The 16077-nt window shown below is 52.1% G+C and overlaps 1 protein-coding gene across 11 annotated transcripts; it reads right to left on the bottom strand.

Annotated features, from left to right (window-relative positions):
- Positions 1-3959: 3959 nt before the first annotated feature.
- On the bottom strand, positions 3960-10328 carry LOC120239722 (leukocyte immunoglobulin-like receptor subfamily A member 6). 11 transcript variants are annotated; one of them, XM_039244170.1, is made up of 13 exons: positions 10262-10307; positions 10072-10107; positions 9605-9889; positions 9157-9459; positions 8641-8937; positions 8135-8473; positions 6755-6805; positions 5827-5940; positions 5454-5496; positions 5337-5374; positions 5129-5181; positions 4228-4389; positions 3960-4146 (listed from the first exon to the last, which is right to left on the bottom strand). In XM_039244170.1, exons 1-13 carry the CDS (start codon positions 10293-10295, stop codon positions 4000-4002), a joined length of 1902 nt encoding a protein of 633 aa, XP_039100101.1. In that variant the 5' UTR covers positions 10296-10307; the 3' UTR covers positions 3960-3999. The 11 variants fall into 11 exon arrangements, with proteins under 11 accessions (XP_039100101.1, XP_039100105.1, XP_039100097.1 ...); XM_039244171.1 differs by having other exon boundaries at positions 4056-4146; positions 4348-4389; positions 5606-5940; XM_039244174.1 differs by having other exon boundaries at positions 5454-5940; positions 10262-10328.
- Positions 10329-16077: the final 5749 nt, after the last annotated feature.

Genomic DNA, 16077 nt, shown 5'->3' with positions numbered 1-16077 from the left:
AGTTGGTTAAGCGTCTGACTTCAGCTCAGGTCATGATCTCACAGCTTGTGAGTTCGAGCCCCACATCAGGCTCTGTGCTGACAGCTCAGAGCCTGGAGCCTGCCTCGGATTCTGTGTCCCTCTCTTGCTCTGCCCCTCCCCCACTCATGCTCTGTCTCTCTCTCTCTCAAGAATAAATAAAACATTCTCTGCCTGATGTATTTCGCTCAGCACAACACCCTCAAGTTCCATCCATGTTGCTACACATGGCCAGATTTCATTCTTTCTCATTGCCATGGAGTATTCCATTGTATAGATAAACCACATCTTCTTGATCCATTCGTCTGTTGATGGACACTTAGCAGAGAAGGACAGACACCATATGTTTGCATGTATAGGAGGATTAGGAGGAAGTTAACAGAAGGCCCGTTGGGGAGAAGAAGGGGGGAAATAGCGGGGTGAGAGGGAGGGAGGCAAACCATGAGAGACTCTTGAATGCTGAGAACAAACTGAGGACTGATTGGGGTCGGGGGGAGGGGAAGGGGGGATGACAGGCATGGAGGCAGTCACTTGTGGGGATGAGCACTGGGTGTTATATGGAAACCAACTTGACAATAAACTATTAAAAAAAGAATAAATAAAACATTAAATTAAAAAAATACAACTACAAGCAAGACTCTATTTGCAGTTTATAAGAAATTCACTTCAACTATAATGATGTAAATGAGTAAAAGGTAAAAGAATGAACAATGTGGATTAATCTTGAAAACACTGTACTAAGTAAAAAATCCAGACACAAAAAGTCTCATATTGTATGATTCCACTTATATGTACTACGTAGACAAATTCATGGACACAGGACACAGAGATTGACAGGGGCTGGTGGCAAAGGGGCATGGGAGTAATTATTTAATGGGTTAGGAGTTTCCATTTAGGATAATAACAATGTTCTGGAAATGGATAGTGGTGATGATTATCTAAGATGCTCAATGTACTTCATGCCACTGAATTACATACTTTAGTAATGGTTAAAATGGTGAATTTTATGTAATGTAACCACATGAAAAAGTAGAAGACGGGTGCCTGGGTGACTCAATCTGTTGAGTGTCTGTCTGACTTCAGCTCAGGTCATGATTTCATAGTTTGTGAGTTAGGAGGAATCCCACATCAGGGGCTGTGCTGACAGTGCACAGCATGGGGCCTGCTTCAGATTCTGTGTCCCCCCCCCCGCCCCTCCCCCACTCACACTCTGTCTCTCTCTCAAAAAACAAAAACATAAAAAAGAGGAAGAATGAAAAATGTACTATACAAACATTAATCAAAAGAAAATTTAAGTGGTTGTATTAGTTTCCAATTGCTGCTGTCATAAATGACCACAAACTTGGTGTCTTAAAACAACATAAAGTTATTATCTTATAATTCCTGAGGTCAGAAGTACAGAATCAGTCTCGCTGCCATAAAGTCAAGAAATAGGGGGACATTCACCTACTTTGTCTTCATCCAGAACTGGAAGGCTGAATGCAATTGATTTCTCAATATTGACCATATATCCAGTAAATCTGGAATTTTTAAATTTAACATACAGTGCAATCTTGGTTTCAGGAGTAGAACTGAGTGATTCATCACCTACATACAACACCCAGTGGTCATCCCAACAAGTGCCCTCCTCAATACTCATCCCCATCTAGCCCTCCCCAACCCACCTCTCTATATCAACCCTCAGTTTGTTCTCTATACTTAAGAGTCTTTATGATTTGCTTCCCTCTCTTCTCTCTCCTCCTACTTCATCTGTTTTCTTTCTTAAGTTTCACATATGAGTGAAATCATATATTTGTCTTTCTCTGATTGACTTATTTCACTTAGCATAATGCATTCTAGCTCCATCCACGGCATTGCAAATGGCAAGGAAACTTTTTAATTTGGGTAATAGATCTTTATATTATTTTTTATCTTCCGTGCAGACCCCTGTGTAATCCTGGAGCACTACAATTATTCTTCTTATCCATTTCAGTGCTTATCACTTTGTTTTGCTTCATTTAATTGGTTGGTACCTCCAATGAAATAAATTCAATGCCATGCTGAACACAAATGGTCATAGGAAACATACTTGGGTCATTCCCAATCACAGAGAGGACTTCAGGTTCTCGCCTTTCAAACGGATGACCGAGTGGTGATTGCTAAACATTCCTCCATAAGTTTTAAGAAACAATCTTTTATTTCTGATGAGTTTTTATTTTCATGATGAATTTTTGGTGTATTTTATCAAAAGCTTTGTCTGCATCTGTTGAGATTATTTATTTCTCAATTTTTAATTAAAGTACAGCTGACATATTAGCTTCATGCGAACAATATAATGATTCAACAATTACATACATTATGGGGGCATCTGGGTGGCTCAGTCGGTTAAGCGTCCAACTTCGGCTCAGGTCGTGATCTCGCAGTTCGTAGGTTCGAGCCCCAAGTCGGGCTCTGTGCTGACAGCTAGCTCAGAGCCTGGAACCTGCTTCTGTTTCTGTGTCTCCCTCACTCTCTGACCCTCCCCTGCTCATGCTGCCTCTCTGTCTCTCAGAAATAAATAAAACATTAATTTTTTAAAAAAACTCAATTACATACATTATGAAATGTACACTATAAGAAGTGTAGTTATCCAGTGTCAGAAACAAAATTACTACAATATTATTGACTACATTCCCCATGCTGTATTTTTCATCCCTGTGGCTCATTTGTTTTATGACTAGAAGTTTCTACCTCATAATCCCCTTCACTTGTTTCACCCATCTGCCCTCCCTTCTCCTCTGGCAACTGCGAGTTTGTGAGATGGTCATTTTTTTACTTATTCTGTTAATGTATTAGATTATAATGATTGATTTTTAGTGTTTTAAGCTACTCTGTTCTTCCTTTCTTCTGCAAAATCCAGTATGGTCATGGTGTATTGTCCTTTTCATATATTGCTGGACCTTATTTGTGAATGTTTTGGTTAGAGATTTACATCTAAGTTTATGTGAGAGATATTTCCATGCCTTTCCAATTCTGTAAATTCCTTGCCAGGGTTTGGTGTCAATATTTTCCTAGTCTGATAAAATATTACTTCTTTTTTTTCTTCTTTTATTCTCAGGAAAGTCTTGTGTAATTTTGATGTATGTGTACATGTGTGTGTGTTTCCTAAGTGCATAAGTGTTTGGAGGAAATTGCCTATGAAGCCTCCTCAACGGACACGTGTATATATTGAAAGATGATTATCACTGTGGCGTTAGTTAACACGTCCATCCCATAACACAGCTGCCTTTTTATGTGACGAGAACATTTAAGATCTGCTCTCTCTGCCACACTCAAGAAGAAGATATAGTATTATTCCATTGTATATATAAACCAGATCTTCTATATCCATTCATCAGTCGACGGACATTTGCGCTCCTGCCATTCTTTGGCTATTGTCAATAGCGCTGCTATAAACACTGGGGTGCGTGTGTCCCTTAGAAACAGCACACCTGTATCCCCTGAATCAATACCTAGTAGTGCAAGTGTGGGGCCGTAGAGTAGTTCTATTTTTAATTTTTTGAGGAAACCATACCGTTTTCCAGAGCAGCTGCACCAGTCTGCATTCCCACCAGCAGTGCAAACGGGTTCCTCTTTCTCCGCATCCTCACCAACATCTGTTGTTGCCTGAGTTAATTTTAGGCTTTTTCTTTTCTAATACGTTCGTTCCTGGTTCTTAATTTTCCTGTGCCACAGGTCTGATGTGTAGCGTTTACATTATCATTCAGTGTAAACATTCTCCCATTTCCATTTTGGTTTTCTCACTTCATTCGTGGATTATTGAGAAGTCCGTTTCTTTATTTCCAAAAACAGGCGCACAGCTATGTTTGATGGCAGAATCTGGTGGCTCCCAGAGGGTCCCACGGGTTCCTACTGGTCTATGTTAGGAGCCCAGGCTGGCTGGGGCCATTAGTTGGCCTGTGGGCAGTTCGTGTGCCTCCTGTGGTCCCCTCCCTGGAGTGTGGCGTGCGGGTCCTTCCTGAGCTAGTGGATGGCCAGAGCAGCATACACACTGGGCTCTTCTGGGGGCTCCCCGAGTTGGGAGGAATGAGGTGCACTCGTCTCCCGTCTGAGGGTCAAGCGGTTCAGCTGAGCGTAGGTCACATCTGGGGGGGCATCAGATGCAGTGGCCTGCAGTGGGGGGGGGTGAGAGGGGAGATGTGTGGTTGGGGTGGAGCGGGGAGCCTGGGAGCCTGGAGCAGAAGAACCCACCTGACTGTCCATCTGCCTGTCCTGCTCTCCTTGTCTGTCTTCTGTGTCTGGCAATACCCCCGACAGGGGGGAAGGAGAACTGACCAGTCCCCAACTGAGTCTTGATCTTGAGTGGCTCACCTGGGCATACATCATTCCTTGGGGGTCTGCATCCTGTGTGTTCCACTGGAGGCAGACAGTGAGGGGGAGATTTGTCTCCTTGATTCCACTCAGTGGCCTCAGTGAATTTTCCACACTGTTGCCAGAGCAGCTTAGGTCAAGTTCCTGGTGGACTCTGGAGAGACTTCCTGAGCCTTGGGGCATCTGGATGCTTTCTAGGGCTCAGAATCTATTCCTGACACCTTTTCCTGCTCATTTGGCTCCCATCACATGGCCCGTCTTCCCCCATCTTCCTGAAAAAGCATGTTGCAGCCTCAGGACCTTTGCACCTGCCACCCCCAGCTCTTTCTTTCCATTCCTTAGCCGCATTTTGCACTCAAGGGCACTGCCCACGTCCTTGCCCACAAGGGGAGCTCGCAGAGTGTGGGTCACATTTGCTCACTGTGCTCACTGTAGTGCCTGCAGCACTAGGTGGGGCCTGGTACACAGTGGGCCTCTGTGCACGTTTGATGGGCAAATGAATGAAGGGGCCTAGAGACCTGCGGGCGATTCCTTTGTTCATGCACCCTCTTGAGACCTGGGCATGCCCCCCAACAACCAGGAGTCAGACAGCCGAGAGGAGGCAGTCAAGGGGGCAGGTAGGAGGCCCTTCTAGGTCACAGCCAGAGGAGCCAGGGTGCCCAGGGAGAGAGAGGCCGTCTGCGGGACACTGCTAAGCTGGGTGGTGTGAGGACCAGGCCTGTCCATCGGTTCAAGTTCGCACCGGGAGGGCCCTCGGGGTCTAGGGGGGCAGGGGGCTCACCCGCTGGTCCAGCTCCACACCCTCCTCAGGCTGTGTGTCTTGCACGGCAGCATCTGCTGGGCAGAGGGGGTGCATCTCTTGGCAAGGTCCCCTGAGCTCTCTCAGGGCGCAGACCCCACCCTCCCGGAAGGGGCGGTGGTGATCCAGGTGAGGGGCCGAGGTCACACAGGCCCCGCCCCACCCCCCAGGGCGGCCCCATTGCTCTCACAGAGGGTCTCCTCCTGGGCGGCAGCAGCTGGCCTGGAGCTGGGGAGGAGATGGAGAGGGGGTTAGGGGGCATAAAGGGCAGAAGGGTGGGGGTCTGGGGTCTTCGGGCACAGGTTACCTGTCCTGCAGGCCTCTGTCCTTGGGCTCCGGGTCTGCGGCCCCTGCAGGAAGTTGGGAATCAGCCTCGCCCTGGGCTGGGAAGTTAGGACCCCACCCCAGGCCCGACCCCTTCCTAGCTGATCCCGGGGGAGAGGGGCCCCTAGGACTCACCGCCTGCGCTTCCCCATCTCCCGACGCGGAAGCGGGGAAACACCTTACACTGGCGCCCGGGGCGGCCTTAGGGGTCTTCTCTCTAGACGCTCTGACGGGAGACTCTGCAGACCGTCTTCCTACGCCGGCCCTTCCCGCGGCTGGTGCCCCTCTGCCCTGCGCCGCCCTCACCCGCGGGAGGGTCCCCACCCCCTGGGGCTGGTCACCCCGTCCCTTCTCACCCGGCTTCCTGCCTGCGCCCCGACGCCGGCGACGGACGAGGACGACCAGGAGGCAGAGCAGCAGCGCCAAGGCCCCCGCGGCCCCGATGAGGACGTACAGGTACCAGGTGAGGCCTTGGGCACAGGCACACCGCGAATGAGCCGGTGATGCGGTTTAGCTGAGCGCCTACTGTGTGCCAGGCACGTGCTGCCTGCCCACCCACCCCACAGACAGGAAACTGAGGCCCAGGGAGGCTGATCACGTGTCCCAGGGGGCCCAGCGTGGGGGCGGCAGGGCGGGGACAGGACCGGGCTGTGGGCGCCCTGTGCTCTCCTCACGCTGCCCCCAGGCCGACACCAGCGGGGGCTCTGGGCTCCTCGTCTGCAGGCGGGTGTGTCCCAGCCCCTCTGTCTGGGGCTGAGGGTCCTTCCACATTCCCCTTATTACCGGAAGTCCCAGCCACTGTCCTCCCGCCCCTCCCCCACAGGGTCATCGTCACTGCCGCAGAGGGTCAGGCCCCCATAGGATCAGGACCTGGAGGGGCTTCCCCGTGAGCCCTCCTCTCCCAGGGGGTCGGAGCCACCATCAGAACTAAGGGGAAATCTAATCTGGGCACAGCTCTCTCCTTTACACGTGGGGAAACTGAGGCCCAGACCGGGGAGGGGGGTGTCCAAGCCAGTGTCTCAGAGGTGCCTGAACCGACGGCATGCCTCACCCCTGCTCCCATAGACCCACCCGCCTCCTCCTGACAGACCCTCACTTACCCACGGAGGCTCCTGGGGTCAGGAGAGGGGGAGGGGTGGGGCTTCCCGCCCAGCTGGGCCCCCACCCTCTTCCTGTGCCATGACCACCCCAGCCCTCCTCCCCCCACCCCTGGGCCCAGAGCCCCTGGCCTGGGGGTCGCCCTGGCCTCTCTGAAACCCCAGGACAGAATCCCCCGTGACTCACCAGCTGCTGAGCCGGGACCTGTGGGGGAGGGGCCGGGGTCTCCCGAGGGCCCTGGGGAAACAGGCCATAGCTGAGGAGAGGGCTCAGCTTCACAGTCTCCTCCCTCCTGTGCTCTGTGGCCCCAGGGCCCTCTTCCACCTCCTGGAGAATCCTGGTGACAGGGACGAGGGAAGGGGCAGGGAGGGAGGGGCCTGTGTCCCTCCTGAGCTCTGAGGGGTGGACCCCCTGGTGACACTTCCCCAGAGCCCCTTCCGTCACGTCCACCCAGGGCTCTCCTGGGCACAGGCCCTGAAGTCAGTGTTGGGACACAGAGGAGACAGGGCTGGGACCTCACCTGAGACCAGCAGCTCCAGGGGCCCACTGGGCTGTGACAGCAGGTAGGGTGAGGTGCTATATGAGCCATAGCACCTGTAGGTCCCCCCCTGGGCTGAGGTCACAGGACTCATGGAGAATTCAGCCTGGTACTTCTCAGCTGGGTACTCTGATCTACGACGCAGGGGGGGGTCAGCTGCCCCCTCCTTGTACAGAAGGAAAGTGTCCACATGGTACCAGGACTGACACAGCAGGGTCACATTCTCTCCTGAGGTCACCGTGGATCCCGGCTGCACCGAGAGGGAGGGCGTGGGGGGGATCCATCCTAGAGAGAGGAAGGCGGGGGAGGGGCTGTCCATCCCTGTTCCCAACTGAGTCTGTCTATCCTCTGAGTCTCTCCCCTTCCCCATCCTCTGTCTCTCTCTCTCTCTCTTTCTCCCTCTGTCCCTCCCTGGGGACTCCACACCCCTGGTCCCGGCCACCACCCCCTGGGGCACCCCCAGCACAACCTGTGCAGGGTCTGGGGCCCTGACTGAACCCGTGTCCCCTCACCTGTGACCAGGATGTCCAGGGGGTCACTGGGGGCCGACCACTCGGAGGAGAGGTTGTGTCCACCATAGCAGGTGTACCGGCCCCCGTGGGATCTGCTCACTGGGCCCAGCGGGAAGTCGGCCCCAGAGAGCCCAGCCTGGGGCTGCCGGCCTTGGGGCTGGGGGGTGTCACGTGAGCCCTCCTTGTGCAGAGCGAACCTGTCATAGCCGACATCCGAGCGACACTGGAGGGTCAGGCTCTGTCCAGGGGACACCACAGGGCCCTGCGTGGTCAGGAGGGAGGGCTTCCTGGACACACCTGGGAGAAGACCAGCCGTGGATGGAGGGGTGGATCTCCCCACACCTCCCTTCTCCATCCTGACCCCCAGTCTCCCTGTCTCTCACCCTCTGTGTCTCTGACCTGTGAGATCCCCGTGGGCCCCTCACCCCACCTCTCATCTGGGGCTCCCCTGGGAGCAGAGCCTCCATAGCCTGTCTGCTGCCTCCAACATGGATGGGAAAAATCAGACTCTCTCACCTGAGACCAGCAGCTCCAGGGGCTCACTGGGGTGTGACAGCAGGTAGGGGAAGGCGCTATATGAGCCGTAGCACCTGTAGGTCCCCCCCTGGGCTGAGGTCACAGGACTCATGGAGAATTCGGCCTGGTACTTCTCAGCTGGGTACTCTGATCTACGACGCAGGGGGGGGTCGGCTGCCCCCTCCTTGGACAGAAGGAAAGTGTCCACACGGCGCCTGGACTGACACAGCAGGGTCACGTTCTGTCCTGAGGCCACCGTGGGTCCCGGCTGCACCGAGAGGGAGGGCAAGGAGGACAGCTGTCCTAGAGAGAGGAAGGCGGGGGAGGGGCTGTCCATCCCTGTTCCCAACTGAGTCTGTCTGTCCTCTGAGTCTCTCCCCTTCCCCCTCCCGTCTCTCTCTCTCCCTGGGGACCCCACACCCCTGGTCCCGGCCACCACCCCCTGGGGCACCCCCAGCACGACCTGTGCAGAGACTGGGGCCCTGACTGAACCCGTGTCCCCTCACCTGTGACCAGGATGTCCAGGGGGTCACTGGGGGCCGACCACTCGGAGGAGAGGTTGTGTCCACCATAGCAGGTGTACCGGCCCCCGTGGGATCTGCTCACTGGGCCCAGCGGGAAGTCGGCCCCAGAGAGCCCAGCCTGGGGCTGCCGGCCTTGGGGCTGGGGGGTGTCACGTGAGCCCTCCTTGTGCAGAGCGAACCTGTCATAGCCGACATCCGAGCGACACTGGAGGGTCAGGCTCTGTCCAGGGGACACCACAGGGCCCTGCGTGGTCAGGAGGGAGGGCTTCCTGGACACACCTGGGAGAAGACCGGCCGTGGATGGAGGGGTGGTTCTCCCCACACCTCCCTTCTCCATCCTGACCCCCAGTCTCCCTGTCTCTCACCCTCTGTGTCTCTGACCTGTGAGATCCCCGTGGGCCCCTCACCCCACCTCTCATCTGGGGCTCCCCTGGGAGCAGAGCCTGCATAACCTGCCTGGTGCCTCAAACATGGATGGGAAGAATCAGACTCTCTTACCTGATACCAGGAGGTCCAGGGCGTCACTGGGCCGTGACCACACCTGGGGGGAGTTGTTGTAATAGCCATAGCATCTGAACGTCCACCTGAGCCCGGGGGTCACGGGGCCCACAGGGAACAGGGCCTGGAACTGCCCATGGGTGGGTCGCTGGGAGTCCAGGGTCGAGGAGGGCCTGGGTTCTCCTTCCTTCATCAGGACGAACCTGTCGAATTTCTCCCATGAGGCACACTGGAGGGTCACATTCACTCCTGAGGTCACGATGGGGCTGGGCAGGGCTGAGAGACTGGGTTTGCCATAGGATCCTAGGAAAGGAGGAGGGGGCGGGTTAAATGGGGCTCAGATGCCCCCACGGTGTCCCCAGGGCTGGGCTGTGAGAGGGAGACATGCTGAGAGCAGACCCCCTCCCTGAGGGCAGAGCCTGGGGCTGGGACCCTGAGGGGCTCGCACCTGTCACCACCAGCTCCAGGGGGTCACTGCTCTCTGACGAGCCAGAGGGACTTAGATAGTGACAGCGATTCCGTCCTGCATACACATCTGTCATTTGTGTGATGGAGAACTTGGCCTTGTCCCCAGGCTCCAGTGGCTTCTGTCTGTCCCAGGTCACTGATTGTCCCTCTTTATCCAGAGAGAACTGCTGAGCCTCTATGGTCCCCTGACACCAGATGGTCACAGGTGTCCCCCAGGGGACCACAGGGCCTGGCTCAGCCCAGATGGTGGGTTTGGGAAGGGTCCCTGGAAGGAAACAGAGTCTGGATCACAAGACCTTCCCCACCCCCAGTTCCCAGCTCAGCCCCGAACCCCTAGAAGTCCCCTCTCAATCCACCCAGAACTGCTGTTCTCCATCCTCATATGCCTGGTGGGTGACCCCTGTCCCCAGTGAGAAGGTGGGATGGGGCCCCTGGGGACAGACTCACCTGCCTGCACTCGGGTCCTGGGGCCCACACTCAGCCCTGCAAGAGAATCCCTGAGAGGTTTGCCCCGAATCCTGAGCAGAACCCTCCTCCCCATGAGCCTCCTGTGCCTGGGGTCTCTGGCAGCCCAGGGCCTGGCTGTGAGGCAGGTCCCTCCCAGACTAGGGCGTCCCCTCCCCTCCTGAGATCTCACCGAGGAGGAGCAGGGCTGTGAGGGTGGGGGTCATGGCTTCCTCTCTCCTGCCCTGGTGTGCACAGGGAGGGACCTCAGTGCCTGCAAGTCAGACAGAAGTACAGGGTGTGGCCACTTGGGGGCTGGTCGCTGGTCATGGGGTTGTCACGTGTGCAGCCCCACCGGAAGGGGAACACCCTGGCTGTCATTTCCCCAGGGCTGAAGCTGGGTCAGGCGGCAGGCTTCGCAGTTGTTTCTGACCACATCTGAGGCCTCACCTGATCCGGAAACTGTTGTCTTCCTGGCCTGCTACCCCCTTGTGACCCAAGGTTCAACACGTATTTATGGAATATTTGCAATGTATCAGGCCCAGAAATGCGTCACTGGACAGGACTCATCAAACTAGTTTGCAAAGCTCATATTACCAAAACAAAACCCCCAGACCAAAAAAGAAACCTAATTAAAAACCGAGTATCTGGGGACACCTGGGTGTCTCAGTTGGTTAAGTGTCTGACTTCCGGCTCAGGTCACGATCTCACAGTTTGTGAGTTCAAGCCCCACGTCGGGCTCTGTGCTGACAGCTCAGAGCCTGGAGCCTGCTTTAGATTTTGTGTCTTCCTCTCTCTCTGCTCCCCCACTCATGCTCTGTCTCTCTCTCAAAAATAAATAAACATTAAAAAAAAAAACGGAGTATCTTGTGTATTATTTTCCTGTTGTGTTGCTGCCATAACCCATCACTAGAAGCTAGTGGGTTAATGCTGCACAGATTTACAATGGTACATTTTTGGAGGGCCGAAGTCCAAAGTGGACACACCTGAGTTTACATCTGAGTGTCCTCAGGCTGTGCTCCCAACTTCTTTTTAATGTTTATTTTTGAGAGACAGAGAGACAGAGCACAAGTGAGGGAGGGGCAGAGAAAGACGTCGGGGGTGGGGGGGTGTGGAGACACAGAATCTGAAACAGGCTCCAGGCTCTGAGCTGTCATCACAGAGCTGGATGAGAGGCTCGAACCCATGAACCGTGAGATCATGACCTGAGCTGAAGTCGGACGCCCACCCGACTGAGCCCCCCCAGGCCCCCCAGGCTGTGCTCCTTCTCAAGGCCCCGGTAGTGAATCTGTTCATTTGCCTTTCCTGTCATCTTCAAGACATCACATCGTTCCACCTTCTCTGGGGTCACTTCTTTGGCTCTGACCCCTTGCCTCCTTCTTTCTCTCATAAGGATCTTTATGATGACTCGAGGCCAGGCATTCCTTGTCTACAGGAGCCCAGGAGCAACCAGAAGGTCTTTCACAAGGGAGAGGAGCTCTCTGCAGAAGTGGCACAGAGTGGTTTCAAATCTCTAATATCTTTGACCTCCTTCATCCATATAGTTCCCCGCCCGCTCTATGGCAGGGTGCCGACCTCAGATGCCACAGGTGCTCCACATATCATTGCATCCCTTGGGTCATGCAACTCAGGCCAGGCCCACCGCAAAGATTTCTCTTGTTCCTGGAAACCACTCAAAACCAGCAGCCTCTCAAGACAAGCCTCTCAGTAAGTGGGGGGAGGTCGCACGCCCAGGGAGCTGTATGTTGTCTCCATGTTCCAAAGTTGGCCCACTGGGGAGGGAATTTCTGTCTGGTTCGCAGGAGGATTAGACGGAGCAATGAGTCCTCACCTTGGATGCGGTATCTCAACATGCCCCAGGCAGCTGTCCTCCTAGAGATTACACCGAGGCAGCAAGAACCTGAGATTTGGGGGAGACGGATTTCCCACACTCTTACAAAGCACCCAGAAGAGTCTCTACTTTCTGTTTCACGGATCCAATCAGCATGGTGTGTTCCTGTGTGATGTCCTGTGTAACGGAAGGGCAGTCGCAGTCCCCACAGCCTCGATAACACAGGGCTGGAGACACAACGCAGACCCAGATGTGGACAGTGACAGCATATTACTGGCCCTGATGGCTAACCACGCACTGAAACTGACGGCTTTGATGGAGACGGCCAAGAACATAAACCCACCAGTCAAGAGCCACACAGCAGGTGCCATGGGATAGGTGGGTCTTTTCTATGAGTAGAAGTGGAAACTGGAGGGGCGCCTGGGTAGCTTAGTCGGTTAAGCGTCCTACTTTCACTTAGGTCATGATCTCGCGGTTCGTGGGTTCGAGCCCCGCGTCGGGCTCTGTGTTGACTGCCAGCTCAGAGCCTGGAGCCTGTTTCAGTCTGTGACTCCCTCTCTCTCTGACCCTCCCCTGCTCATGCTGTCTCTCTCTCTCTCTCTCTCCTAGAAATAAATAAAACATTAAAAAAAGAAAAGAAGTGGAAACTGGAATTACCTGATACACTGGTTCTCTGCGGTCCGCCTCTGCCTTCTGTGAAAACCAATTCGGCGAGTTGAGTAGGGATGTAGAAGACATCACTGCCTCTGTATCTTTTGAGTTCTTGATAGTGGTACAAATCTGTGCAATCTCTTCAAGAATGCAGAATTACTGGAGCGCCTGGGTGGCTCAGTCGGTTGAGCATCCGATTTCAGCTCAGGTCATGATCTCGTGGTTTGTGAGTTCGAGCCCCACATCAGGGTCACTGCTCTCAGCCTGTCAGCTGGTCTGACCTGTCAGCCTGTCAGCCTCCACGCTCACTGGCCCACTCAGATGTCAGTAATTTGGGGGTCTCCAGAAGTAACTGAATATTTAACAAAATGGTAAGGTCAACAATTCATGTTTCAGTAAAAACAAAACAAAACAAAATCCACAGGAGACAAGAGGTTGCTATTTTACCAATAAAGAAGGCAATTACATTGTTTTTATTTTTTTGTTTTTATTTTTTATTTTATTTATTTTTTTTAAATATTTTTTTATTTATTTCTAGGACAGAGAGAGAGAGAGACAGTGTGAACAGGGGAGGGTCAGAGAGAGAGGGAGTCACAGACTCTGAAATAGGCTCCAGGCTCTGAGCTGGCAGTCAGCACAGAGCCCGACGCGGGGCTCGAACCCACGAACCGCGAGATCATGACCTAAGCGAAAGTCGGACGCCCAACCGACTAAGCCACCCAGGCGCCCCAGAAGGCAATTACATTGTTTTTAAATGAGGGGAGACAAAATGCTCAGAAACTGAAAAGCCTGCCCACAGGGCATGGCAATTGTGTCCACTCTCAACTTCCAACACCTTCTGAAAAGTGAATGTGCGTGCGGCACAGGTCCTAACTTCCTCCTCTCTGGGAAACATTCTCCTGGAAAGAACTCCTCATCCCCATTTCTCCTACTCAGAAATTCTTACCCTGTTACTTCCCATTTCAGAGTAGATACCAGATCTGAATGTGCCTCTCTTGGTGAGTCTCCACTCCCACCTCGGCCTGATCATCTCCTGAATTCCCACCCCGAGGCTCCCCTTCACCTATAGATCCAATAAAATCTCACCTGGGGTCTAGGACTTGCATTGAAGTGACAAAGTTTGCATTTCAAGCTGATTGTATGCTATTAACACACACATTGTCTCTCCCTGCCTCAAAAACTATTGTCCCTGACAGGGCAGGCTGTGCATTTCAGCATTTGTTATAATGACTCTGTACACAAACGAAAGGAATTAAGCAACGAGTTGTCCCATGGAATTACAAACCACATCTTCTCAGTGCTGAATCATCAGCCAACTCACGCTGTGCTCCAGCATGTAGAAGACAATAAGTGTACATTTATATAGCAAATAAACACATTACGAATGCTTGGATAATATTTGCTTAATCGATCACCAATGCTTAATTTAAGACTATTTATGAATGAATAGTAAATTGATAACACACCACCAAGAAGATAAATTTGAGGGGAATTTTAACGTGGAATTCAAGGCTCATTCTAAAAGTACAAAATGGTGTCATAAAAATATGACTCACTTTCCTTCCCCACAGAGTAAGGCAGAGGATGGTGGTGAGTTTCACAACCTCAGTGATGTCCCTGCCTCAGAGCCTGGAAGGCCAGGCTGAGCAGAAGAATGCATGAGTAGGCATCATGACCTTCCTACCCCCACCCACATTTTGACACTGAAATTTTACAGGAAGCTGAACAGCTATTTCCCCATTCGTCAGTCTCTGTAGTGGTCCCAAATACGATGTGGACTTCTCCTTTCTCAGATAACCATTTCTACCTCTGCTAAGCACACAGTTGTGCGTTCCAGGCACTGTCCACATATGCCATCAAGTGAAGAGTGCCTGGAGCCGGGCTTGGAGCTGGACAGTCAGGAGATTTGTGGTTCCTGCCCAAGTGACCGGCTCTCCCTGCACTTCGGTGGTAGATGTTGAGTACCTCTGCTCACAGCTGTTGGTCATGGCTGGGGTGGTGAGTGGGGAAGACAGAGGGCTGATGAGAAGGGGCAGGCTCTGCAGAGGAAGAAATTGTGGTGCACACAAAAGAAGACGTGTGTCCAACAGCACCTCACGCTGAGACTCGCGTTGTGCATTTTGGGGTCTGGAATATCACTCCAGGGACATTGTCCTTCTTTTTCCCTTCTTGGTGATTTTTGCTTTCATAACTTGCTTACCTTTGTTGCCCACCCCCTCCCCCACCCAGGTTTGTCCACAGCGAAGTTGCCATTTGCTCTTTGTAATTAATCATTGATTTGTGGGGAGCTAGTTTGAGAGTAGGTACATATCATACTCCCCATTTAACTTCCACCAGCTGATTCTACCAGCCACTGACCATCATGCTGAAGCAAATGCCTTCTCGTCCCCCAAATGTATTCATTTTTATATAAATAATATTGTTGATGGTATTTCACTGTTTTAAAATGCCTATGAAAAGCTGATGCTCCTTGTATTTCTTTCTTTTTTTTAAATGTATATGTATTTATTTTTGAGAGAAAGCATGAGCAGGGTTGAGGCAGAGAGACAGAGGGAGAGAGGGGGAATCCCAAGCAGGCTCCATACTGTTAGTGCAGAGCCTGACACGGGGCTTGAACTCATGAACCGTGAGATCATGAGCTGAGTCGAAATCAAGAGTCAGTTGCTTAACGGACTGAGTCACTCAGGTGCCCCTCCTGGTAATCTGCAATAAGCAACAGCATCTAGGGGTGCCTGGCTGGCTCAGTCTGTTAAGTTGCCAACTCTTGACTTAGACTCAGGTCATGATCTCGAGGTCCATGGGTTTGAACCCCATGTTGGCCTCTGTACTGACAGCTCAGAGCCTGGAGCCTGATTCAGATTCTGTGTCTCCCTCTCTATCTGCACTTTCCCTGCTCTCTCTCTCTCTCAAAAATAAATATTAAATTTTTTTTTAAAAGCAGAAGCATCTAGGCTTTCTGATTTCCTCAGATCTTCATATTGGTATCTGATGTGCTTTCAGCACTATTTTTCTTCTCTTTACTAGGATGTTCTTTTCATTTAACAGTTCACCCTAAAATCCACTTTATGTAAAGACAACTTTCTTGCAAAAGGATGAAACTGGACCACTTTCTTAACACTATGCACAAAAATACACTCAAAATGGAGTAAAGACCTCCTCATGAGACCTGAAACCATAAAAAGCCTAGAAGAGAAGGCAAGCAGTAATTTCTCTAAGATTGGCTATAGCAACATTTTTCTAGATATGTCTCCTCAGGCAAGAGGAAAATTAAACCGTTGAGACTACATCAAAATAAAAAGCTTCTCATATCAAAAGAAACCATCGACAAAATAAAAAGGTAACCCACTGAATGGGAAAAGATATTTGCAAATGATGTATCTGATAAGGGGTTAATATCCAAAATATATAAAGAACTCCTACAATTCAATACCAAAAAACCACAAATAATCTGATTAAAATGGGCAGAAGACATAGATAGACACTTTTCCAAAGAGGACATCCAGATGGCCAACAGACACATGAAAAGA

The sequence above is a fragment of the Hyaena hyaena genome, unplaced genomic scaffold, assembly GCF_003009895.1.
Source record: "Hyaena hyaena isolate Hyena2069 unplaced genomic scaffold, ASM300989v1 scaffold_235, whole genome shotgun sequence".
Taxonomy (NCBI): domain Eukaryota; kingdom Metazoa; phylum Chordata; class Mammalia; order Carnivora; family Hyaenidae; genus Hyaena; species Hyaena hyaena.
This window is presented reverse-complemented; position numbering and strand designations above follow the sequence as displayed.